The 27,474-nt window shown below is 39.1% G+C and overlaps 1 protein-coding gene across 1 annotated transcript; it reads left to right on the forward strand.

Moving 5' to 3' along the window:
- Positions 1-1,319: 1,319 nt before the first annotated feature.
- Positions 1,320-27,474, forward strand: MAEL (maelstrom spermatogenic transposon silencer). Its single transcript, XM_008531994.2, has 12 exons — positions 1,320-1,755; positions 1,989-2,081; positions 3,126-3,225; positions 4,163-4,318; positions 5,733-5,774; positions 11,005-11,129; positions 11,904-11,958; positions 12,072-12,213; positions 22,231-22,293; positions 23,074-23,206; positions 26,292-26,367; positions 26,942-27,474. Exons 1-12 carry the CDS (start codon positions 1,624-1,626, stop codon positions 27,127-27,129), a joined length of 1,305 nt encoding a protein of 434 aa, XP_008530216.1. The 5' UTR covers positions 1,320-1,623; the 3' UTR covers positions 27,130-27,474.

The raw sequence follows: 27,474 nt of genomic DNA on the forward strand, positions 1-27,474 counted from the left end.
TTTCTGGGTCCTGTGGTAAGTATATGTTTAATTTTATAAGAAACTGTCATGCAATTGTCCCACCACTAATGTATGAAAGTCCTAGTTGCTTCACATCCTCACCAACATTTTATACCAATATATTTGAAAACCTAAATGAAATAGACAATTTTCTAAAAAGATATAAATTACCAAAATTGGCTGAAGGAAAACTAGGAAAGCTGACAAGACTAATAACCATACAAAATATTGAAATGGTAATCAAACGTCAACCCCACTCTCCAAAGATAATAGTAGGATCAAAGAGTTTTACTAGTAAGTTCTACCAAACTGTCAAGGAATAGATAATTCCCATCTATTGTTCAATGTGAACAGAGAAAAAGATGGCAGTTCATTTTATGAGGCTATGACAACACTGATACCAATATTTTGTAAGGATAGCACAAAAATATCCATAATTCGACATCACTCCAATCAACGAAGCAAAATTTCTATATTAAATATGCTTAAAAAAATAAAGCAATGCCTCACAATCAAGAAGAGGTTATACTAGGAATGGTAGGATGCTTCAACATTAGAAAAAACAGGGATATCACTTATTAACAAATTAAAGGATAAAACCATATGGTCATGTGAAAAGATGCACAAAAAGCACTTAAAATTTCATCTCTTTCTTGATTTTAAAACATATACATACAACACGTATATACATACTTAATAAACTGAATACAGAACGCACTTTCTCTGGGAAGCATATATAACTAGAAAATCCAAGAGAATCTACCAGCTCTATTTGAACCGATCTGAGAGTTCAGCAGGGGGGGCGAAATACACAAAACTAACATTAAAACCAACACCTTCTCTACACACCAGCAGTAACCAATTGGAAAATATAATGGAAAAAAGAAAGTTTTCCTAGTAGTCCCAAATATAGTTTAAGAATAAAACTAACAAAAAATGAGCCAGACCTTTATAAGGAAATTTATAAAACTTATTCAAGGACTTTATTTTAAATCTCAGCCTCTGTGTTTCCTTCCTAATACTTATTAAAAACCGCATTAAAAGAAATCATATTCTTTCCAACAATGTTATTTAAGAATGCAGAAAAACAAAACCAAACCAAACCGCCTGGGTTGATTCACTTATTTTGGTCCTTTTCTCCCCAGTGGAGTGCAACCTTGAGGGCAGAGATCTTGTTTGTTGTGTTCCTCACTCTGTCCCCACCCAATATCTTGCACAGTGCCTAGCACACAGTAGGCCCTTTACAGTCGTAAAACACGGCAAAACCGGAAGCCCTCGCCGGTCCTCCTCTTCTCCATCTACTTTGACGCATGTTGCGCAACAATGTGGCTAAATTGCTCCAAGCCTCCCACGTGACAACACCTCAGCCAACCACTCATCCCAGCCAATCAAATGCTTCGCACCTGGGCCCGCGCTCGCTGCACCCCGCCCCCACTGCGCGCCAGCGGCGTCTTCCGGTGGTCTCGCTGTTGTCTGTCTCAGCGGCTGCGCGCTGCGCCCTGATTGGCCGAGAGCTGCGGGCCGGCGCGCAGGCGCGGCCTCAGTTACTAAGGGCGGGAGCCCGGCGAGGGCGCCGGCGGCTGTGCGGTTTCCGGGCGGCGTCGAGGTCTGCGCACGCTCGCCATGCCGAACCGCAAGGCCAGCCGGAATGCCTACTATTTCTTTGTGCAGGAGAAGATCCCCGAGCTCCGGGGCCGAGGCCTGCCCGTGGCTCGCGTGGCTGATGCCATCCCCTACTGCTCCGCTGACTGGGCGGTAAGCTGGAGGGGGTGAGCGAGGGCCGGGCAGTTGGGCAGGTGCGAGGGCGAGGCGGCGGCGGACGAGGCCACGAGGAGGCCGGTGACCCCTTGGGCCTGCCGGAGGAAGAGGGGGGCCCCTGTGCCGGCCCGGGGCGGACTGCCGCCGGGCAATGTCCGGCGTCGCCTGAGGGCCAGGGCGCTGGGTCCTCACTGCCGATTCTCCCCGTGGCTCCCGCTCCGTCTCCCCAGCTCCTGAGGGAGGAAGAAAAGGAGAAATACGCAGAAATGGCTCGAGAGTGGAGGGCTGCCCAGGGAAAGGACGCCAGGCCTTCGGAGAAGCAGGTAAAGGTGGCCAGCGAGGAGCCGCCTGCCGGGCACGCGGGCGGAGGGGAGGTTGAAGGCAGACTGCTGGGTGACGGGACTCAGTGCAGGGGAGTTTCCCGTTCTCGTCCCGGCGTCGGAAGCCCTGTGAGGAGCCCCGCGGGCTCCGTGAGGGGCCGAGGAGGTGTCGCTCGGGGCGGAGAGGCCGGCGTCCCTGTTGGGAAGCCCGCGGCCAGTAAACGTGCGCGGCTGGGGGGGGGGGGTGGTGTTGGTGGTCGGGGCGTGTACTCGATGGCCCCTGAGGGCCCTTTCCGACTCCGTTATGATTAAAGAACCTTTTTTCGGATATTTAACGGTAGTTTGGACCGTCTTGTCTTTTTCAATGACGCCTGATACCACGCTAGCTGCGTTGTTTAAAATATTGAAATAAAGACTTGCAGATTTTGGTGAATTTTTGTGCGCTTTACACGTAAGAGTTGGATAGAGTTTATTTGGGTAAGTTTCTGTGTAAGTGGAATGTTAAAGTACTGCAGTTTGTTTTCTTGCTGACTTGTGTGAAGAAAAGGCGGGGCGGTTGTGGGGTCTCCCCTTCCCTGGGCGTTCCTTCCTTCTCCCGTCGCATCTCAAACGGTGATGCGGGATGGAGATTCAGAGGAGCTTCGCTTGCTTTAGATTTGGGAGATTTTTATTTTGTGGATTTATGTTTGAGTAGAAGCTCTAATCAGTTGAATTTGTACTTATGTTTGCGAGCTTTTTTTTTTTTTTTTTTTTTTACTTTATTATAAGACGTTTGTCCTGAGAGTGAAGCCATATTGTGCGTATGCTTCATTGAGTCAGCGGTGGTTGAACTGGTTATTTACCGCTCACCTTTTGATTCGGAATATTTATAGGTTTTGCTGCCGTCTGCCTTTTGGTGTTGGTGCCTTGACAGATGTGCGTATTTACTCGTTGCGCTCGTTGGCTGAGTAACCTGCGGGCGGTTTTGCAGTTCTGCCGAGTTTAGTGCATGGTGTACAGCGCCCAGCAAGCGTCTGACATGCGGTCCCTCATTCCCTTCCTCTTTAGAAACCTGTTTCCACCCCGCTGAGGAGGTCAGGCATGCTCGTGCCAAAGCAGAGTGTCTCACCCCCGGATATGGCCAGCTTGTCTCTGAAAAGTGATCAAGGTAGAGTAATCCGAAAATGTTTTGCTTAGGTAAATTTGGATGCTCAAAATACTACGATATATTGCCGAGTAAATATATGTTCTGTTTATTTTAATCCTGCATTTCAAAGTAATTGACTACAAGTGTTCCAACACGATGATGCTAAAGTTGTGAAAGATCAGGTAATTTACATTTGTTGAAATAGCACTGGAGAGTTATTTTACAAAAATCTGGTCTCGATTTCTACCACTTCATATGTTATTAAATGTACTTTTTTGGTTTAAGTGTTGATAGCTAGACACTTGAATACACTTAAGTTATAATGCTAAAGATGAGTTATTAAGCTAGCCTAGAGAGGAACATAGCTAATACCAGTCCTTGCTGTTCCTTCTGGCTGTTTCCATTAATTGTGTTCTGACTTTGTTGAAGATTAATCAGCTTTTAACAGTCTTAAATGTGGCAAGTCCTCTGAATAGACCCTTCTCACCACCTCACATTTCTTTCTTCCTGTAGAGAAATTATAGGTGGTCTGGTGTATATTAGTAAAAAGTAAAGAAAGAGTGAACTAAATTGCCGATAGTTTATATCAGTTTTTTTCTACACTGCTTCTACCTGGTTTATTTCCCAAACCCTTGTATTTGTTGAATATGGGTCACAGCTTTTCTCCAGGTGTTCCTGAGATTCAGGGTTTATGTATAGCTAAATTGTGTAGAGCTGGTTGCAAGTTTGAATCATTTGGTGGCTTCATGCAAAGAGTGGTTACTACTGTACTTCAATCCCTGATAACTGTAATTATAAAAATTTTCATTCGTTTATCTGCTACGCTTAATTAGTTTTCTCTTTTCCAACTCATGTAGGAATATAGGAATACAAAGAAAATGGTTCTAAAACTTTTGTTTTGTTAAGAAGTAAATTTGGGACTCATCTGTTTGTTTTGTCTTTTTTTTTTTTTTTTTAGCTCTCCTTGGAGGCATTTTTTATTTTTTGAACATTTTTAGCCATGGTGAGCTACCTCCTCATTGTGAACAGCGCTTTCTCCCTTGTGAAATAGGCTGTGTTAAATATTCTCTCCAAGAAGGTATTATAGCAGATTTCCACAGTTTTATAAATCCTGGTAAGTGTCCACATAGAGTAGATGCTGAATCTTAAAAATATGTTTTTTATGTTGACTTTATTTGATAATATCTGTTTTCTTAAAAGCTGGTGCACAGCTGAGTTCTTATAACAAGACTTCATAATAATTAGTTGAAAAACTGTTAAGAATTAGGGATGACAGAAAGTTTTTGGCTTTTAGCCTAAAGCATTAGCATTGGGTGAATAGACTGCCTGAAAAATGTGTAGGCTGTTCTTTGCTTACCTGCAGCCTTACATCTTGGAATTTTCTAAAAGCTGTTTATATCTTTGCTCTTTTCTTTCTCTGCCCCACCCGTCACCTCAGCAGGTGTTAACCTGCTGTTGCTTTGTAACCTTGAGCGAAGTACAGTTGTCCCTTGGTATCCAAAGGGGATTGATTCTAGGACCCTTCCCCTCCCATGCGAAAATTGGAGGATGTGTCAAGTCCCTTATATAAAATGGCGTAGTGCAGTGAGTACAGTTGGCCCCCTGTATCCGTGGAATTTCGATATGTGGTTGAATCTGTGGATGTGAAACCTGTGGATACAGAGGGCCAACTGTACTTCATCTTTCTGAACCTGTTAGCTCATCTGTAAATGGGGATAATACCTATTGCAGGGCTGTTCTGAGGAATACAGGAGAAGGTCTGGAAATAACAATACTTAATAGGCTCTTGGATGTTCTCAGTATCTCTTCTGCCAGCTATTCCACCCAATCAGAACCAGTTGGTTATGAAGATGTAGGATTCGATTCAGTTCCCAAGAGGATAGATAGTAGTTAAGGAACAGTATAACTTTAAAGGTAAGTAGGAGAAATATATGTAGGGAGAAGAGTAAAGGAGAAGAGATTGAGGAAAGAAGAACTTCGTCTTCAGTCTTGTGACTTGCTTTAAAATTCATTAGAACAGACCAGCACTTTTCCTTATTTTTAGATGACAGAAAAACGAATCATCCTGCTAACACTTGGGAGGGTTGCTACTTAGGACAAGTTATTTAACTGATTTTTTCGTGTGGATCTAAATAAAACATTAAAAGGATAGAATTTGGAGTTGTTTTCCCCTGAAGAATACATACTCGTCTTTGTGTATCAAGGGCCTCATGAATCCCTGAGGCCCATTCATGGAGCCCTAGGATTCCTTTAGCACAAGTTTGCCTTACCTAGTGTTTCTTTGTCTGTAAGAAATAATTTTTTAAAGGAGCTTAGACAGCATACCAAAATTCTTTGATCCTCGTACCTTTGGTTTAAAAAAAAAAAAAACAACACTATGAAGGTTCAATCTTCTGTATTTTCACATAGCTATGCCAGTTACCTACCTATGTCATGACTTGGTCATCCTATGAAATAATACTGTAGCACAACCAGATAGCTTCCAGATTTCTGCTTCTCTAAACAAAGTAATTTATTTTGTATTATAGGTGAAATTCCACGAGGATTTCGGTTTCATTGTCAGACTGCAAGTAAGTATTGAGGAATGGGGAAGACTATAGCTATTGACTATGTGTGTACCTGGTTCAGACTTACTCTTTAAACACACACATAAAACATAAGTTGGGGAAAGAATCACCTTAAGTTATTGTTGGACAGTGTCCTTGGAAGTGGTAGATGGTGTATGTGATCCTTAAAAACTTTAAAGTTATGTAGACTTGTAGCATAATATCTCTTTTCCTTTATGGGGAGTGTGATTTTATTTTCTGCATATATCCTTTGGCCTCAAGATCAGCTGCTTTTTTTGGCCAGTTACTTAGGTAACTCTTTGAGAGGTATCAGATTATCTAGATTTAGGGCCATTTACAGGGATGTCCATTCAAAATTAAGAAAAAAAGTTGATGCTTCAAAAATAATAGAATGATAGTGACAAACAGCTCTGAATTAATGTTTTTTTAAGATTGGCCCTGAGCTAACATCTGTTGCCAATCTTCCTCTTTTTTTTTTCTCTTCGCCCCAAAGCCCCCCAGTACATACTTGTATATTCTAGTTGTAGGTGCTTCTGGTTGAGCTATGTGGGATGCCGCCTCAGCGTGGCCTGATGAGTGGTGCTAGGTCTGTGCCCAGGATCTGAACCGACGAAACCCTGGGCCACAGAAGTGGAGCATGCGAACTTAACCACTCAGGCACAGGGCTGGCCCCTGAATTAATTTTTTAGATGAGGGAAACAGGTTTTTATTTATGTATTTAGCAACTGAAGGACATGACTGTGCATATCCTACTATATACTAGATGCTTATTTGTGAGAGTGCCACTGGCTTACTGTTTCTTTATTCTGATAATTTAAAAAAATTTTTCTAAAGGCTTGTTGTTATAAGCTTTTCAAATTAACCAAATTAACAGAAAGCGTGGTTCTTAAACCTGTTAAAGACTCTAGGAATGTTTTCTTAACTTATAATTAAAACTGAGCACAATATTTTTCATTCAGGAAGCAGGATCTTTGGAACTCACCAATTTAAGCATGTCTTAAAATGGCCAGTTTAATAACCCTGGGAAATGTGCCAATTAAATAAGATAAATGACTGTGTTAGAGTGACCACTGTGCCGACATAGTAACTAAAAGAGCCTGTGCGGCTATGATCTAGCCGATGTTTAGGAAAGACCGTGTTTCGTACAGTAACACACTGAATCAGATTTACACGTGGCCGTGAAGAGTTTGGGAAGTAGCTAAGGATCGTGCATGTAGATCTTTCAAATGCTCCTGTGCTGTCTGGCCTTTTATGAAGTATGTGTAAGTGAAATCAAGTGAATGCTTCGTGGACATGGGTTAGCACCTTACAATCAAGGAATTTCAAAACCGGAAATGATTTTGGCCTGGAGTCCATTGATTTCTCCCACCCCCACCAGGTGTTCCCCTGAAGAGGAGCTTCAGGTTCTGTTGCGTGTGGAGGGGTAGAAGGTCTTGCCCTTCTCATTCTCCCCCACTTGAGCCTGAGAGCTCTGTTTCCGTCTGTTTTACTGGTTAATGATTTTCTTGAGAGAAGTTCTACTTTAAAAACTGCCTGAGCCACCGTTGTGAAGCTCTATCAGCTTTTTAAATGAAGCTTCATACACAAAAAAAGAATGTAACATTCACTTAAGATATAAAGAATATTAACGAACAGCAGTGCACCTGCCAGTCAGCGGAAGAGAGAGCACATTGCCATTATCGTTGAAGGCCCCTGTGTCTCTCCTGGTGCATCCCCGTCCCTCTTTATGAGAGGACCACTGTTCTCAATTTTGTGTTAATTGTTTCCTTTCTTTTATGAATGGTTTTACTATGAATACATGCATACTTACTTAAGTGATGTATTTAATTTTGCTTGTTTGAACTTTGACATAATTAACATACTGTGTATCTATTTCTGTACTTGTACTTGTTTTTTGACTCTACAATATCTTTTCCCCATTTTTTTATTGGATTGTCTTTTATTGATTTGCGGAAATTTATTGTATCTGTTTATTGACTTTTAACAGTGTGCAGATATCTATTTTTAGTTTGTGCCTTGTATTTTTTTACTCTCATAGTATCTTTAAATGAACAGAACTTTTTTTAATTTAGTAAGTATATCTTTTCCCTCATGATTTTTTATGTCTTATTTAAGAATTCTCTACCATGAAGATAGTCTTTATTTTCTTCTAAAAATTATAAAGTTCTGTTTTTCATATCCAAGTTCTTTGGAATTGGCTTGTATATAGTGTGAAGTAGAGACTCAGTTTCTTTTTTCCGTTTTTTTCTATGTGGATAATCAGTTGTTTCGTTACCATTTATTGAATAATCAGCTTGTTCCCCGGTATGTAGCGCCACCTGTATCATACCACATTTCTGTTTGTGCGTGGGTCTTTTTGATATTTTTATTCTGTTCTATTGGTCTCCTTTGTTTTTCATGTCCATATCATTTTGTTAAACACAATATTTTGATAATATTTACTTAATTAGACAAGTCCCTTGACTTTGTTCTTTGGGAATATCATGGTCATTCTTGACCTTTTGCTCTCCTGTACGCAATTTAGAATCAGTTTATCATGCTTCACAAAAAGCCATGTTGAGTTTTAGGTTGGGAATCACCTTTAAATCTTTACATCATTTTGGAGAAAACTCACAGCTTTGTGATATTGATTATGTGAACATGGGGCTACGCTTATTTTTTAAATATGTAATGTCTTGCAATAAAGTCTTAAAACTTTATAATGGTTTTAATATCTTGTTAAATTAAAGCTTATTTTTGTTGCTATTATGAGTGATATCTCTTGAAATTGTATTTTCTGATTGTTTACTTATGTTTTTTGGTTTTATTCCACCATTGCTAAACTCTAACTCTGAATTTTGAGTAATTTCTTTATACAGTCATATCTGTGACGTGACTTTCTTTCTAATCTATGTATCTTTTATTTTAAAATTTAAAAATGTGTTTCATCTTAGTGGGCTGGCTAGGATCTCTAGTTTCTAATGTTTCACCACCGAGTATGCTGATTGCTGTAGTTTTCTTTCTCTTTTTCCCTTATTTTTGGTATGCAAATGAAGTTCCCTTCTATTCCCAGTTTGGCTAGAGATACTAATTGCACATTTTAATGAATACTCTCTCTGTATCTCAGATGATTTGTGTCTTTTGTTCGTGTGGTGATTTACTAATGTTAAACCAGCCGTACGTTCCAGGAGCAGACTCAGCGTGGTTACTGTATAGCTCTTAAATAAATTGCTGAATTTGGTTTGCTAGTATTTTGTTTTGGATTTGTGCATTCATGTTAAAGACTGAGGTTAACCTTAGCTAATTTTGTTATCAAGGTAATTTTGCCATCCTAAAACAGGTAGAGGTAAGTTCTCAGTTTTTGAGTTTACATTTGGTTCTTTTTTATATTCTGCTGAAATTGTCAGTATTTTTTATTTTCCTGAACATAGTAAGTATCATTATTTTAAAGTCTTATGTCTGATAACCCTATTAGAGGGATCTTCTTTTTGGGTCTATTTTTAGTTATCTTGGTGTTCAGTCAGGTTATCAGATCTCTTCATGTGTCTGGTTAGTTTTAGTTGAGTGCTGAGTAGTGCATGTGAAAACTTGTTCCTCTCCAAGGAAGACTTATCATTGCCTCTGGCAGAAAGGGAGTCACAAGCCCTCTTGGATTGCCTTAAGCCAATTTCAGGGATTGAGATAAAGTAAAACTGGGCTTCAGACTTTATGAGAATCAGTCTATTTCTGGTTACCCTTTACTGAAAAAAGGGGGACGTGGACAGATTCACCAAAGGATCATCGGTAAAATTTACGGTTAATTTCACAGCATAGACAATGGAAGCCAGAAGACAATTGAATATTTTTTTAATTACAAATGTTTTATGTACACAAGTAATACTGGAGTAATATTTTTAATTCTTACTAGCTCTAGGTCTGTTGAAAACTGCTTTAGTTTCTTAGCCTCTAAATCTCTTCCACAGTTGGTAAATGTTCAAACTACCAGCAAACCACGTGCCAGATTCAGCTCTCTGGAATTTCTTCCTTTCTGAGATTTTGGGCCCAGAATTCCTCACTGTGTTTTTACTTCTGCCTTGCTGTTAAGCAAGTGATCATTTCTTCAGCTTTTCCCTCGTCTGTCGTTATCAGAAGTTGAACTCTTCCTGTATCCTTTTCTCTTTCTTTCTTTTTTTTGGTGAAGAAGATTGGCCCCGAGCAAACATCCGTGCCAATCTTCCTGTATTTTGTATGTGGGATGTTGCCCACAGCATGGTTTAATGAGCGGTGTGTAGGTGCCCACCAGGCATCCGAACCTGTGAACCCCAGGCCACCAAAGTGGAGTGTGTGAACTTAACCACTACACCACCGGGCCAGCCATCCTTTATCTTTTTTTATAGTTTCCAGTTTTATGCTGAAATTTGTAATTTGATCTCCTCAGATATAAGCGTGATGATTTAAAGTCTGTGTCCAATAACTTCAGTATCTGGAATACCTTTGGATCTCTTTCTGTCAACTTTGTTTTGGTTCTCGTTGTCGTTTGTGTACCTGGTTATTCATATAGTGTTTAAAAGATGATTTTAGAGTAATTTGAGGCTTACAGTGAGGTTCCTTCTCCCAGAGAGGATTTATGTCTGCTTTTTCGAAACACCTGGGACCCCAGCAAAGCAGGCCTCAAGAGCTGTCAAAAGTACGTTCCTCAGCCGTTCGCCTTCCTCTTCTGGAATCCAGGGGAAAACTGCCCCCAAAGCTGGTCTCCCCTCTCCGGATTTCTCTGTTCTCTTGCATCTTGAGCTAATAATTCCTACTGCTGTGTGTGCTCTCAATATCTCAAGCATTTTAAATTTTTGTGGGAGGGTCGATCTGAGTTACGTTTTCACTGGAAGTGAAAATCTTCATTATACAACCTTTTAAAAAGCAGTCCTTGCTATTAAGTTCTCCAGCCTCATTGAAAGGCAACATGGGAGGAGTGAAAACGCTGTAGGCTCAATTGCTTTACAAACCTGGATTGAGTCCCGACTCCACTGTTGGCCAACTATTAAACTTACTGCTAACTTCTGGGAGTCTCAGTTATGTCTTCTCTGATGTGTGTATATCATCTACCACACAAGATTAGGGCGTAAAATGTGTAAAGTACTTGACTGTGACCAGGCTTGGTACAAGTGCCTAAATATGAATTACCCACTGCTGTCCTCCATGTACCCCTCCTTCCACACCTAATCCATAATGTTTGTCTTGGTCAGATTTTCAACTTCTGCCTCCTTTTTATTTCCTTCAGGTGATTCTAGTCACAAGATTCCTATTTCAAATTTTGAACCTGGGCGTGACCAAGCAGTTGTGTTACAAAACCTTTATAGATTTATTCATCCAAGCCCAGGGAGCTGGCCACCTATCTACTGCAAGGTAATTTCAGTGTAAGAACTTCTTTTAAGACCTCCATTTAGATGCCAGAAGATCCATGAAGGGGACCCAGAGACAGACCTTTTGCCTGTGTATTAGCTGTGTGTGTTAAAACATGTTCATTCTGAATTGTTGTGACTGTAATTAGGTATAATGCCTTTTCTTTTAAATTTCTCTGGTATTGGAAGGATTTTGAAGACTGAAAAAGCTGAATGTATTTCTACGTTGGTAGATCTCGTGGTTTTGAGTTCCACCTTTTGAAATATCTTCAATACCTTTTTATCGAAGAATGGATGTTCTAGTCTGTACACCTATGCTTCTAAGCAAGATTCCCTTTTATTCAAAACCACCTTTGAAGCAATCCCTTGACCCTCTTTTTGAAATCTTCAGAGAGACTATATTTGTTCTTTATTTTGTCTGTATTCTTCTAGTCTAGGAGTCAAAGACTTCGGTTTTAACCTTCCTATTTGTTAGGGTAACCGTGAGCAGATCACCTGATCTTTGGAATGTTGGTTTCTTCATCTCCTACCCTAAGTCTCACTTGCTTTTCACAAAGTGTGTTAACATTGCTATATAAATGTCATTGGTTATTAAAATAGCAGTAGTCTTTTCCGATGTGTTGCTCTTTTTTATAGTTTTTCTTTAGTTGTCATAACTCTTCAGTTTCTCCCTTCCCATCAGCCCCATCCTTCCTATCCCCGACAAGCTTGCAAGGACAGCATTAATTAAAAGTAACAAAATAGAAAATAAATTGATTTTTTTTTTACCTTCTCCCAGTCTGATGATAGAGCCAAAGTCAACTGGTGTTTGAAGCATATGGCGAAGGCATCAGGTAAGTAAAACTGGGTCAGGTGCTTTCTAATATCCATTTGTTTCTGTTTGGGTGTATATGCTATATGTCCCTAATTCACTAATTGCATATGTTTTTGTGTTTACTAATGGAAGAAATCAGGCAAGATCTAGAACTTCTCACTGTAGAGGATCTTGTGGTGGGGATCTACCAGCAAAAATTTCTCAAGGAGCCCTCTAAGACCTGGGTTCGGAGCCTCCTAGATGTGGCCATGTGGGATTATTCTAGCAACACAAGGTATGTGTAGTGATTTTGTGATAGAGTGATTTTGACTTCTGAACTGAGAAAATATGTTAGGATTAGTTTTTACCTTTTTATGCAGTTTTTTCCTGTGAGAGCTTGGAATCATACTTCCTTGAATATAAGATTCCATTGATCATAAGACAAAATAGTCTACTACTAAAAACAAAAACAAAACCTACTAAATAAACTGACAGTGCTTTATCAGTTAGAATTTCCGTACTGATGAAAGAAGATTTTATATTTATTTAGACATGTTTTATTAAATAGAATTTTTGTACTTAACATACAAGGAATATATAAGTGAAATGGGCAAAAGTGTTTTTTTAATTTGAAATAATTTTAGGTTTACGGAAAAGTTTCAAGAATAGTACAAAGAAGTCCTAAATGCCATTCTCTCAGATTCCCTAACAGTTGATGTTTTGATACATTTTCTGTAAAACTTTCTCTCTAAATATAAAGTTTCTTTTTCTGAGCCATTTGAGAGTAAGTTGCTATTGTCATGCCTTTTCACCCCTAAATATCAGTGTGTTTTTCCTAAGAACAAGAACATTTGCATTACCAAAATACAGTTATCAAAGTCAGGATATTGCCATTGATACAATCCTATTATATAATCTAAAGGCCATATTCATATTTTGCTAGTTGTTCCAGTAATGTGTCTTATAGCAAAAAAAAAATCATTAGGGTCCAACCGAGGGTCACATGTTACATTTAGTGATTATGTCTCTTTAGGCTCCTTTGTTCTAGAACAGTTCCTCAGTCTTACTTTGACTATTGTGGTGTTGACAGTTTTGAAGAGTATAGGCCAGTTATATAGAATGTCTCTCAGTTTGAGTTTACCTGTATTTCCTCATGATTAGATTGAGGGTATGTGTTTTGGGCAGGAATACCACAAAAGTGATGTGTCTTCTCAGTGTGTCGTACATGGAGACGCATGAGGTCAGTTTGTCCCATTACTGTTGATGATAACTTTGATCACTTGCTTGAGACAGTGCCAGATTTCTCTATTGAAAAGTTTCTGTTTTTCACCTTATAATTAGTACTTTGTGGGGAGATACTTTGAGATTTGGTAGATATTCTATTCCTCAAACTTTAATCTACTAGTTTTAGCATCCATTGATGATATTTGCCTGAATCAGTTATTACTATATTTGTGAAGTGGTGATTTTCTAACCTGATTGTTCCTTCTACATTTATTAGTTGGCATTCTATTAATTCTAAGGAAGAGCTTTTAACTCTTTTTTTCATTTATGTATATGAGTATGGACTCATGGATTCCTATTTTATTTAGTAGGTTATAATCTGTTACTACAATCAACTTATTTTTATGCTCAGATCTTTCCTTTATGGCCAGTGGGAGTCCTTTCAAAGCAGCGGTGTCTTTGTCCTTTTGTTATTGCCTCATCCTTCTTTCAGTGCTGCTTTGCTTTCTGGCACTGTATGTTCCAGGTTCTTCTTATACTTTTTGTGTTCCAGCCTTCAATTAGCCATTTCTCCAAGGAGCCCTGGTTCCTTTAAATAAGGAGAGCATTTAGGAGACAATCTGGGTGCTAGGTATGCTCATTCCTCTAGGACATCATTGACCCGACTTCTCCTTAATGGAGAGAGCTGGGATATAATGTATGTGTATATACACACACCTTCGTTACTCATGTTTCTGTAGCTCTGGGTGTGTGTCTCTCTCTCTCCCGCTCTGACTTGATCTCACCATGAGTTCATACTGAACCTACAATTCCAATGCAGCACCATAGATTTCTCTAGTTTTCCGCTTTTCTGTTTTTGTATATTTCTTCTCTGAGTGAAAAACCTGGTACTCAATATTTTCACTTGTTCAATCCTGGAATACGTTGAATGTAGTTTTAGAATTGTTAAGTGATACTTCTTTAAAAAGAAAAAAAATGTATTAGCAGTTCCCAATTTGTTTTCAGTTCTTTTTCAGTCTGAGGGTATATAATCAAAACACTTTGTTCAAATGTTATTTGGGTTGGTTCTTTTTATTTCCCCCTTCAGTCTGGTTAAATTACTCATTTGAAATATAAAGTCTGTTTGCTTGTTCATATTCCGTTTTTGTTTTGTCCCATCCTTGATTTTATTAGCCTTTGAATGTGTAATACGTTAACATGGTTTGAAGAAAAGAGTATATTCAGAAGTATCACTCACTTCAATCCAGCTCCATAAAAGGTCATTGGATTGCATTAAATTTATAAATTGGGAAGAACTGAAATCTTTATGATGTGTTTCCATTGTTCACATCTATTGCTGTATCTTTCAAGTCTTTTTTAAAGTTTCTCTCACACAGGTTGTGTGTATCCCAACCTGGTGAATTTTTGTGGGGTGGTTCCTTGATAACTTTCTCTATTTCTTGTATGGAAATTGATTTGATTAGGCTTTCTAACTCTAATGGTATCATTTTTGGTAATCCATACTTCCCTAGGAAGTTATACATTTTATCTAGGTTTTCAAATGTATTTGTTTAAAAGTCTGCAAAGTTAAGTAGTCTTATAAGTTTTACTATTTCTTCCATTTCAGTGGTTATCTCATTATTTCTTATATATTTGTGCTTTTCCCTTTTTTCTCCTAAATCAAACCAGCTGGTGGGTTGTCTATTTTGTTAAATTTTTTCCAAGCAGCAGGATTTTAATTTATTGCAGCTGCTGTTTTTCTAGTCTCTTCCTCATTAATTTTTGCTTTAATCTTCTTTTTTTGGTACTTTGTGGTTCTTTTTATAGTTTTTTGGGTTTGGAATTTAATTCATTTATTTTGTTTTTTTATTGATAAGTGTTTAGGAGAGTGAATTTTCTTGTAAATATTGTTTTCATTGCATCATATGGATTGGCATACAGTAATTTGTCATTTTTTTAAAAAATCCTCTAGTTTCAACTCTCTTTTTCCCAGAAGTTAATATAAGGCTTTTAAATGTCCAGGTGGAAAGGCCTTTCTCGTTTTTGTTTTTGTTATAAATTCTAGTGCCTTTGCATTGTGATCAGGGTGTTTATAATATTTCTGTTTTATGGAAGTTACTGGTGTTTTCAATTTTTTGCTAATTTGAAATATCAATTTTTGTGAATGGCCTGTGGATATATGAGTATGTTGTTTTCAGTGTGTAGCGTTTGATATCTATCTGTAAGATCTGTCTTGTTATTTAAATTGTCTTATCTCTTTATTTATATCTGGTCTACTTGATCTGTCTTGTATTGAGAGTGGTGTAAAGTCCTCTGTTACTACCATGTTTCTGTCTGTCTCATTGCATCTCCTGTAGTTTCAAGCTGGTTGCTGTGTTATTTGGTGCCTTTACAGAAAAAGTTTGCTGAATCTTGATGTAGTAGATTGATCAGGGACTCCTGGGAATAGTAGTCCCTGTGTTCTTGCATGTTTAAAACTTTCTCTATTGGTTTACCCTTTATTTCCTTGAGTTTCTGGAAAATACAGCTCCATTGTTGTATTGCTTTGTGTTGCTTTTGAGAAATCTGATCAATTAATTTTCTTGGCTTTTTAAGTTATTTGATCATTTTGCCTGGAGACTTTAATATTTTTTCATCTTTAAAGTCTAATAGTTGTACTAGGGTATTTCTCTGAGTTCATCCTTGGAGGTCGATTTTCCCAGGTGCTCGGCCAGCCCTTTGACTTTGCAGAATCAGGTCTTATTTCTGGAGGGTTTTCTTGGGTTGTAGTTTAATATCAGTTCTGTTCCATTGTTTAGTTTTACCTCTTAAGGGAGTCCAGTATACGTATGTTTGGTCTTCTTTGTCTCTCTTTCATTTTGATTACTTCCTCTGACCCTTTTGTTTCTTTCTTTAATCCTTTATTCTCACGATGGTTTTCTGTTTTCTGGTTTCCCTGTTAACTTTCCCTTTGGATCTGTTCTTCCTTGGACAGTTTGTAATTGAATTCTTTTCTAATAGGATTTTTATTTCTTAGTTTTGTCAGCTCTTATTTCTGTTGTTAATTTTGAAGTTTCTTATCAGGTCATGTTTTCGCTTCCTCAGATTCTTGTTTGAGGATATTTAATTCAATGTGGAATGTTATGTTACAGTTTTCTCCTTCATGGTTTCGGGGTGGGGGGCAGATGGGGGAGGAATTATTTGCTAAAGTGTTTTGGTTCTTATTTTCTCTTTTCTTGCTGCAGCAGCTTTCCACAGATGCAGGTGCTTTGGGTTCCTTTGTTTCTTGGACAGGGCAAGTGCTCCCTCTTCTGTCGGTGTAGCAAGGTTTGAATGCTTTCAGGGTGGAAAGGCTGTGGTTGTGGGTCTTCCTTTTTTTTTATTTTCTTTTGTTCTGCAGAATCCTAAATTTTCCCCTTTGCTTTTTTCCCCCTCCACACAATTTCTAAAGGACTCTTCTCCTTCCTCTTACCCTCTGCTGCTCCGAAGCATTGCCTCCAGACTGCCTCCTGGCGTCTCCAGGCACTTGAGTCCCTTTCCTGTCATCAGCACTCTGCTCAGCCAGGGCCATTTGCTTTGTGGGAATGATTGTAATTTAATCTTAGGCACTCTGTTTCCCTTCTCTCTCTTCCCCACAGTGTTTTCTGGACTCTACTCTCCATATAAGGCCGTATAGAGGCTTGGGGTGTGAACTTGAGAAATGACTCATTGGAAATTAAGGGTTGTTGTTTTTTTCCTATTTGTAGGTTGAGTTTTGTGGTGTTCTTAGCTATGCTGCAGGTAGAGATTTTGTATGTTCTATTTTGTTTGTTCTTGTTAATCTGTAAAGTTTATGGGTGAAGTGTTAGGATATTTGGATATGTGTACTGTTACCTCAACTACTGGCTGAAGTATTTTTGAAACTTCACATTCAGAGGTGTTCGGTGTCTGTATTTTTATACCTTACTGTCTTCTGTGCCTTCTAGAGTGTTGTTGATGCAGTGTTTCTTGAAAGTGAACTGCACTCTCGTCTCTGGGATTTTCTTCCAAGCAACTGATAGACACTCTTTTTGCGAGTTTTTATGCTAGTTCTTTCTTGACCTTATCAGATGATGTCAGTGGAAAGTTTTCAGAGACACGCAAATATTTTCTCAAATGATCTTTAAATGGTTTATTGACTAAAATGTTGAAGGGTTGTAATTGTTTGGTTATCAAGAATGATCAAATTTATACATGTTTAGGCAATGGCCACTATTTCTAGACTGACCAATAATAGCAATTGTAGAATACGTTCAATTGTAAGATGCATTCCAGCTTCAGTTAAGGTGTGAAAAAAGCTTGTTTTAGGACTGAAGAGCTGCAGTGTTGAGCTCAGCAGAGTGAGTGCAGGCTGCAGCAAGCCTGGAGGAGTGTTTCTGAAAGACGGTCTTTATGCCTGTGCTGTGAGGTTTTGTTAAAGATGAAACTGTTCATAGGACTTAAGCACTTGAATAATAAACTGCTTTGGACAGGATGGAGCTTCCTCTTACTGACCTTCAGGATGTAGTAAGCTTTCCATGTGTAGTATTTAGAAGGGAGTCTGAGATGGAGTGGGCAATAGAAACTATTGTTAGAATCTGTTAGTTAATACAAGCGTATAGGACTCATTTCAAACACTACTCTTAAGCTTCTATTTGAAAGACCTCAAAGTTTCTAATAAATTTTTGATAAAGTTGTCTTGAGAAGAAATAAGCAGATATTAAATTGGTGAAATTGAGTACAGTTAGACAAGGTGAATTAGAATCTTAAGTAAGCAGACTATTAATGACTATCATGTTATTTTGAAGGCTAGATATTTGTAATTTTTATAGGTCTCCCATTCTCCTCATTGCTTCTTGTCATAATTATCTTTGAATTTATTCACTATGACCTGCTGACTGAAACAAGAGTGCTTTTATTTAACCAACAAGTATTTATTGAGCATCTCCTCTGTCCCAGGCTCCATACTGAAGGTACAATAGTGAACAAGATTAATATGGTCCTTGTCTTCATGAAGGTGGCATTTAAGTGGGAAAGAGAAACAGACAAATAATAAAACTGTCATTTTAGCTTGTGATCAGTGCTAAGAAGGGAATCAGCAGGGTACTCTAATAGAGAAGAGTGTATAGAAAGGTAGGCTGCTTTCAGGAATGGTCAAGAAGACTTTGAGAATGTAACATCCAAGCTGAGGTCTGAAGCAGGGGAAAGATGCAACCCTGCAAAAATTGGAAGGAAGAGCATCCTGGTAGAGAGATACTGAGGCCTGGAGGTGAAAGGCAGGTGTTTGCTGGAAATTGTTAGGCAGTCAGTGTGACTGCAGAGTGGTGAGCAAAGAGGATGCACAAATGATGTTGAAGAAATAGGCAGGGACCATAAACACAGGGAAGGGTGTTTGATCAAGTAGGGAACCAACAGAATTAAATTCTGTTTCTGAAAGATCTGAGTTTTTTTATGGATGTATTGGAAGAGGGCAAGAAAGGAAGTAGAGAGTCTATAATTACTAGGTAATTTCTCTGGTTCAAGCGAGAAATGGCTTGGACTAGGATACTGACAGTAGAAAGAGGAATAGCTAGATTTCAGACTGGTAAAAATCAGTGGACCTCGCTGATGAACCAGATACAGGGAGAGAGAAAACAAGAACAAAAACAAAGACAGTGCTGAGATTTCTGGTGTATACCTCAGGGTAGAGAGGAAAGAGAGAAGAGCAAGTTTAGAATGTTTTGAGGCTCTGGTGAGGCAAGATCTAGAAGTAACAAGCAAGCAGCAGGTCATCCTGGCCTAGAACTCAATGGAGAGGTGGGGGTCATGCCAGCATTCATTTCATTTTGTGCCAGGCACTGTTCTGGGCGCTGAAAATACAATGAAGAGAGAGAAGTCCTCTGCCTTAATGGAACTTACAGCATACAGATGAGGTCATCTAGGTAGAGGATGAAAAAAGAACCCAGCACAGAACCCTAGTGAGCTCTGACATTTTAAAACTGGGCAGAGGCTGACTTTTTTGAGGTCTTAGTACCTCTCAGCCTACAGTTTCTATCATATTACACAAATCATCATAGCCATCATCAGTGTTGGCCAGGGTTGAGGAGATGAGGAGAAAAACTAAGGTCATAGATGTGATGGGGTACTTGGTAGTTGGGGGTGTTAGTTTGCTTTTGTTCCCTGGATCATCTCATTCTTTTGGGTTGTGAATTGTGGTCTTCCTGTCTTGATCTTTTTCGTGTTGCAAGCTTTCTTTGAATGTCTGATTGTCCTTGGTTATGCTCCTATTTAGAAATGAGGCTGCAGAGCTGAGTAAGTGCTCTTTATTGCTCAGTGGGGTTATTAACTGATTATGCTTTGCTATAGGGAAGGCAGACAAGGGAGCTAGATGTTAAGCTGAAGACAGAATCCTGAATGTTAGAATGTGGGAGGCTTTCGTTAGCGTACCAGCATCCATTATTGCTGCCTAGTTCTTCAAGAACAGTTTCCTTCTTTGCACCAGGTCAGGGAAGTTGACTTTTCTTTGTACAGAAGTTCAGCCTCACGTCTTACCTCTGCTTTCTGGCAGGGACATGTCCATGAGTTGAGTGCTGAGAGATAGTCCCCCACTTCTGTGCAGTCTGTTCTGTGCGTACTGAAGGCTGTGACTTCCTTTGTCCAGCTGCATCAGTTACCGCTTTTTCATTTACTTTCTGTATCCCCCAAATTTGTTAAACTCTCTTCTGTGGAGGCCTCTTCCTGTTTTCTCCTTTATTGTGGATATCTACTATTTTTATTCTCTGTCATTTTTATATAGTCTTGAGAAGAGGGGAAAGTAAATTTATGCATCTTGAATCAGAAGCCCCAGCAATGGTAATTTTAAAATAGGCATTTTTCTATTTTTACATCACTTCAGAATAGTCTTTCCTTAGTCCAATTTATTGAGTTTTTTATATTTAACAAATATTTGAGTAGCACTTGTTCATCTGGCGTGAGACTAGGTCCTGTGGGAAATATGGGAAAGACTGACATGATCATCCTTGCTCTCTGAGTCTCCTAACAGGAGCAATAAAGCATGTAGAGACACTCGAGTTATATATGACAATTTCTGATAGCTCTTTTTTAAAAGAGTTTCAAAAGATTATGATCAGTGTAAGGGTTTAAAATATTTGAAAAACTTTACGGAATAAATTTTTTATTTAATTCTTCTGGAAAGATGGATAGAATTTCTAGAAGCAGAGATTTGGGTTGAAGGGAGGACTTTTCCGAGAGAAGAAAATGACCTGGACTTTGACTCAGAGGAATCAAAGCGCAGAGACTGTCTAAGAAAAACCAGTGAGTCAGTCTGACTGGAGCACAGAACTTGTGCAGCTGCCGGATGACGGTAGTTCCCACGGCAGATAAAGGCAGGGTTCTCCTTGAAAAGAAGAGAGTCTTAGCCCTGAACAGGGGGAGAAGGAACCGTTGAGACCTTTCGATATAAAGAGGGGCAAGTAGGCCTTTCTGCTGCACGTTTGAGTGAGGGAGATAGTGTTGGGACTTGGGGGGTAAGTTGCAAACTTAGAAGACATACTTACTTGTGGCCTAATGTTATGACTTGAGTGGAATTTTATAAAAGAAACACGTTTGAGGTGCGTTAAAGTTGGAGCTAGATTTGAGGCTGCAAAGTGAATATTAATAGCTTAAAGTGTACAGAGCAGTTCTAATTTTTGACAGATTTTTAGAATGACTCTTCCTTTACTATAAAATACACTCATTTTTTTTAGGGGAATTGGTGGGATGATTTGGAGGAAGATGAAGTATAAGTAAAGACAGATCAAATCAATGTCATTTTTAACAATATAACTGTCGAGTTAGAGGCATTTTCCCCCGGGAGCAGATTTTTGTAGGGTTTTGTTGTGCTTTTTAATCCTGGAATATATTGTTAGTTTTTCCATTGCCATCAGTTCAAATCTGATCTACAGTGGTAAATGTGGATATGTGGTAGGTACCCTTGGGGTTTAAGTTCTGGACAAGGAGCAAAACTTAGAAACTAAAAATTACTAAATTCCATGTGGGTATGTAAGAACTTAGGTTTAGTTTTAACCTAAGGCTTCATTTTAGAGTTTTTTGTTCTTGTTTGTTTTTGTGAGGAAGATTGGCCCTGACTAACATCCGTGCCCATCTTCCTCTGTTTTGTATGTGGGACATGGCCACAGCATGGCTTGATGAGTGGTGCATAGGTGTTCACCTGGGATCCGAACCTGCGAACCCTGGGCTGCTGAAGTGGAGCACACAAACTTAACCACTATGCCACTGGGCGCCCCCCTTATTTTAGAGTTTTATGAATCATTTATTGGATTACTTTTTGGAAAAGAAGTGGGAAGTTCTTAATCTTATTTTTAGTTTTCCATTCAGTTAAATAACTTATGTTCAGTGCAGAGAAACTGACTTTTTACACTTACTGTTTAGCGTATTTGTAATTTTTAAATGGAAATTCTTGCAGAGTTCAGGCAAGCTTTGTAGTACACGGGTAGTGCTATTCAGAGTCCTCACAGACTGTGCTCTCGGTGGAAAGATGTTCACAGGGTTATAGTGGCTCTCGTCGTGGGAGTGAATTTGTTGGTCTCCACTCAAACATCCCTTTCTCAAGGTGCCTCTCCTGGCTGCCTTATCCAAAATGTCACCCCTCTCCAACATTTCATAGGATCTTTTTCTTCTTTGTCCTTTTTCTTCCTTAGAACTTACCTAACTTCCTGTGTATTATGCCTACATATCTTTTTTTGATCTGTCTTTCCTACTAGAAAGTAAATTTTGTGTGGACAAGAGTTTCCCTCTGTTTCATTCAATAATGTGTCCCTAGTGCCTAGAACGATGCCTGGTAAATGTATGCACTCAGTAAATGCTTGTGGAATGAGTGCATGTTAACCATAGTCACTAATGTGCCTCAGAACACTCATTATATTTCATGGTAAAATTTACCAGTTATGGTTATGTATGGTTGGCGTAGCATCATGAATTTGCATCAGAGGAGGTAACATGAAAAATCTGTTTTTTGTGTGTTAAATTAGAAACTTTAATCTCTGTCAGTTTTTCTTAAATGATTTCAACTAAGTTAGAAGTCTGGCATATAAATACCCTTAAGCAGTGCTACTTCAGTTAGATCAAGATATTCAAATCCTTCTTTTTTGTACAGGTGCAAGTGGCATGAAGAAAATGATATTCTCTTCTGTGCATTAGCTGTTTGCAAGAAAATTGCGTAAGTTGGGGAACGGAGTTTCTTTATGATGCTGCCCTCTGCACTGAATTCTTTGCCATTTTGCTTGCTGTTGCTTTGTAGTTGGAGTGAATCACTGTTCACCTCTATTTCCACAATTCTCTTTTAAAACAGGGATTTTGTTTGTTTGTGTTTTACTTCATGTTAGTTTTATTATTCTGCCCATGTCACTACTTGTCTGCTGTAGTTATGACCTGAGCAATTTGGGCGAACCCTCAGAAGCACTTCTGAAAATTTTCCTTCTAGGACTCTTGTAGGACAGCGGAATTTCCTGCTCCCATTAAGGACAGCACTTCCTTGTGAAGGTGCTCAGAGAATGTAGCCCCTCTTCTTGTCCTTTTGTAGTGAAAGCCCCTGGAGCCTCTGACCTCTGGGTGCTCAGCCGTCCCCTTACACAGCGGCTGGTAGTTGGCTCTGAGGTTAGAGAAGTGTTTTTAAAGTTGTAGCCTTATTTCTGGTGCTCCCCTCTCCCTGCCTTAAACGTCTGAGAATTCTGGTGATCTTTACCCTTGTCCCCATTCCCTTATAATGAACCTGGAAGTTTATCCGGTAAGTGTATTGCTTACTAGTAACGACCATTTTTATGATACGTATTGCTGCCTATTCCCATTTCTTCTCTGAATCTCTAAATTTCCTTTTTTCCCCAATTGAGAACAGTACCTTTCACATGTTTTTTATGTTAGAAATCTTTAAAACATGAATGCTTTTAGGATGAATTAGAAGAGATTCTTATAATGAGTTTTTTCTTATTTCCTTTTAAAGGTACTGCATCAGTAATTCTCTGGCCACTCTCTTTGGAATCCAGCTCACAGTGGCCCATGTACCACTCCAAGATTATGAGGCCAGGAATAGTGTGACACCCAAAATGGTTGTATTGGATGCAGGGCGTTACCAGGTCAGGAGCTGACTTGGGAGCTACTGATATCTTCTTATATCCTGCTCAGTGTGGTCCTGGCCAACAGCAGCTAAAGATCAGGCTTGTGTTTGGTTCTCTCTCTCCTTAAAGATTTTTTTTAATCCTTCCTGGAATGTGAACAGTTCTTAATCCAGTTGGATCTTGCATAAAATCCTTTTCCTTCCTGGTATATTGTCCCACTATATTTAACAAGGTTTTAAGAAAATTAAAATTGGCAGTTAGTCTTTATACAGAACACATCCAAACATTCCAAAAATTAAATATCTGAATGTAGATAATATAAATATTTAAAACATCTACTTCAAAAAGTTTATAGGACCTGATTCAGGATTTGATTAAGAGCTATCTAATTTCCCTGCCACCTTCCTGCCCTCCTTGTTATTACTAGTAGGTCTCTCACTACTAAGAGCATAGCACTTAAGAGGATGGGCTCCAGGGTTAGAATTCCTGAATTTCATGTCAGGGTCTGCTACACACAGACTTGTGATTTTATGCATATTACTTGATCTTTCTGTGCTGATTCCTTATCTGTGAAACAAAACAATAATAAGGGCTAGTAGTTGTAGCATTAAATGCAGCAACATATGAAAGTGCTAAGAAACCTGCCTTTGAAAACGGTAGATAATAAATAAATGTTACTATTTAAAAATAGTTAATAAAACAGTGAAAAGGGAACCCCCAAAATGGAATGAACTATTGATGCAAACAACAATTAGAATAAATCTCAAAGACATTAATTATACTGAGCAAAAGAAGCTATACTATATGATTCCATTTACATGACATTCTTGAAAAGGCAAAACGATAATGATGAAAAACAGACCAGTAGTTCTGGGGGTTAGGGGTTGGGAGAGGGCGTGACTGTGAAGGGGTAGCGTGAGGGAGGTTTTTGAGGCGATAGAATGGCTCTGTATTCTGATTGTGGTGGTGGTTTCATGAATCTAGTGTTTAAAACTTGTAGAAGTGTACACCCAAAAGAAGTCCATTTTACTGTATGATAATGTAAAAACATAGAAAAGGAAGTACCCTGGAGCTCTCCATATTCCCTGGGCAAGGGAATTCCTCTCTCCTTTCTATTAACCTATAGTCCAGTGTTCTTAACTAAGGCCTGTTTTGTGTGGTCCAGAGAGCATTTGGAAAATATTGGGAGATATTTTTGGTTGTCACAATAGGGGAGCGGGCACTGCTAACATTTAGCAGGTAGAGGCCGGGGATCCTGCTGAACATCCTACAATGTACAGGACAGCCTCCCGCAGGAAAGTGTCCAGCCTAAAATGTCAGTAAGGCCCAGATTGAGAAAGCCTGCCTTAGCGGCATTATCGCCGTCTAGCTGAGACCAGCAGAATGAATCTTATTCCCCTTTTCTTTGTTTACATCAGTCACTAATGCAAGCTCAGGGTACCTGGATCCTCGCTCCTCTCCCAGACTGGTCTTGTTTGGTTGATCCTGTTTCCCAGTCCTCCCCAACTCCTGAAAGACTTTCCTGTGGGTCTTTTCAACCTCACTTGTCAGCAAGATCTCTAATATCTTTAACATCTTCTTGAGGTCTGTTTACCTTCTTGGTTCTAACTAACACTTGGCTGTCCTCTAAGGACACTGCTTCTCTGTTAGCCCTTTCAAATGGTGATATCTTTTTTTTTCATTTTTCATGGGCCTAGATTCGAGGTGGTTGTCCTTGCTTTAAACTTCTTCCTGCCTTCTCCCTAAAACCCCTAGGCTTTGAATCTCCTGCCATTCAGGCTGTAGTACTTCATAACCCCTTTTTGGAGTAAGTAGGCCCTGAGTGGATCATCCTTGTTCCTAGAGCAACTCTGAGCCAGATCAGACAATATTCCTGTCAGAATTCTTGATTTCAGTTTCAGCATAGGTAATTCTTCCAACTGCCTGACTTCTCAGTTCCTCAACTTCCCCTTCTCCAGTGATCCTGTCTCCCACCATACATCAAGTACCCACTCCCATGGTCATTTCCTAGGCACCAGTGCCACCTCCTCCATAATCTCAATTTCAAGCATCTTGCTCTCTGACCACCAGTATCCTACCTCAGTGCCAACAATTCTTTGATCCCTACTGGAACCTGCAATTCATGTATGCCTCCACTGTTTTGTACTCCTTTACAAGACCACTGCATTGCACAACTCCAGGGGTACCATTCACACATGTGCAGTGCTGCAGCCTTTCTCCTCCTCTACTCCCTTACCGCCAGCCTTCACTTCCTTCCTTCTAAGCTTAGACTCCTTGGTCTGTCATTACCTCTCACTCACAGTATCAACTCCATTTACTGACCTTCTTTCATCGTGCTTGGTTGACAAATACTAACCCTCATTAAATCTAACTCTTCTACTCTATTCCTATATTTGTGAAGCTAAGTGAAACTGAAAAGAAACTACCATACTGACTGGTCTTATTAAAGACCGATCAACACCAACTTCAGGTGAGCCCTTAGAGTTGCCCGGCATTGTCCATTTCTCTAGTCTCATTATTCTCCCACTCTCCTAGACAGTTATTTCTTACCTTGGTTCACTTTAAACTTCCATCACCTCTTTCCTCACCCTTGTTCTAGCTGATGCCTGGCTTCCTGCTTCTATGAGAAAACAGAAACAATCAGAAGAGACTTTCTACATATTCCTACCACCACATCTCATTGCATCTACCATGTACTCTGCTTCTACTCCGGTTTTAATGAATCAGTTGGCTGTGTTCCTATATAAGACCAGTCCTTCTACTTATGTATTAGATCCCATTCTCTTACCCACTCAAGAACATGGCTCCAGTAATTCCTCCTCTTTGCCTCATCAACAGGGTTTCTGTCTATTCTTAACCATTCTTATCAGCAAACATGCTATAATCTCATCTTTAAAAATAAAAACCCTCTCTTGACTCTATAGTTTCCCTCCAAAGACTATCCTCTGCTCCTCATTACAGTAGTACTCTTCAGAAGTTGATCAGACGTTGGAAAAGTGTATGTTAGTTTGTATTTTTTAAAGAGTAATTTGAAATTGAAGTAGGTGATCCAGTAGTAAGAAGGAAACATTTTTTATGGTATTTTTCTTTCTGTTACTTACAGAAGCTAAGGGTTGAGAGTCCAGGATTCTCTCATTTCAACTCTTCTAATCAGAAACAAAGATCAAATACACCCACTGGTAAGTATCTTATATTTTATAAGAGTGCACCCAGAGTTTAGGGCCTTAAAGCTTATTAAGATCCCAGAGTATGGTACTTAAACAGATGCTCTAAATTAGCTTGAAGATATAAGGATCTTGTTGAATTAGGATTTTGATTTGGCGTTATTAGCACCTTAAACAGTTTGGATATGTACATTTTTGTGTCACTTTGACAAATTTGACTTACTCAGGGCATTTAAAATAAAATTGTTATTCTTTTAGTAGCTATAGTTCTATAGTTATGATGTGATGATGTCTTTAGGAAGATAGGAAGCTTGAAAAGCTATTGACATGAAATTGCATTTGGTTCCTAAAGGCGTTCAGTTAAGGTTTCCAGGGCTGAATAACAAAAAGAAATACTGTTGTTCAGCCTTTTTTTGCCTTTATTCTTAAAATGTTTGCCTTTTCCTCTAAGAATCTCTCTCTGATTAATGATCCATTTAGTTATGGCTTAGTGAGAGGCCTACAGTGGGATAGGAGTCAACTGAGGGATCTCTTTATTATAAGACTATAAAATTGCTGCGTTGCTTTTCTTGTATTTTCAATATCCTAGGTGACTACCCATCTGGGATGAAAATTTCTGGCCAAAACAGCAGTGTTCGCGGAAGAGGGATTACCCGCTTCCTAGAGAGCCTCTCCAGCTCCTCCAGCAGTATCCACCAATTCTCCAGCTGCGAGACCTCTCTCTCACCTTACGTGTCCCAAAAAAGTGGATGCAAATCTTTCTCTTCTTTATCTTAATGGTGATACTTTTTTCCATTTCTGGAAAAATAACAGGCCCAACTTCCCTTCTGACTACAGTCATATTAAACAGATCACATCAATGATAAATGTCACTACTGTAAAACTGCTTAATTTGCAAGGAAATTCTGTTTCATAGATTAAAAATAATTGTGGTTGGAGAATATTGGCATTTTTGCTTTTTTTTCTCGAGGGTTGGTTCTACTTCCTGACTATATGATGGGAATACCGTTAAAGTTTTGAGTCCTATAAGAACAAAACGGGCATTTTCAGAGTGCTTATGAGAATGTTGTATTTTGACAATCTTTTCCTCCACAATAAAGGTATTGAATATCTGTTATGAAA

The sequence above is a fragment of the Equus przewalskii genome, chromosome 23 (genome assembly GCF_037783145.1).
Source record: "Equus przewalskii isolate Varuska chromosome 23, EquPr2, whole genome shotgun sequence".
NCBI classification, from domain to species: domain Eukaryota; kingdom Metazoa; phylum Chordata; class Mammalia; order Perissodactyla; family Equidae; genus Equus; species Equus przewalskii.

Coding starts and splice junctions, on each gene's coding strand:
- MAEL (XM_008531994.2), top strand. CDS start 1,624: ATGCCGAACCGCAAGGCCAGCCGGAATGCCTACTATTTCTTTGTGCAG. Junction 5,775..11,004: donor GTTTCATTGTCAGACTGCAA/GTAAGTATTGAG, acceptor TATTTCCTTCAG/GTGATTCTAGTCACAAGATT. Junction 11,959..12,071: donor GCATATGGCGAAGGCATCAG/GTAAGTAAAACT, acceptor TACTAATGGAAG/AAATCAGGCAAGATCTAGAA.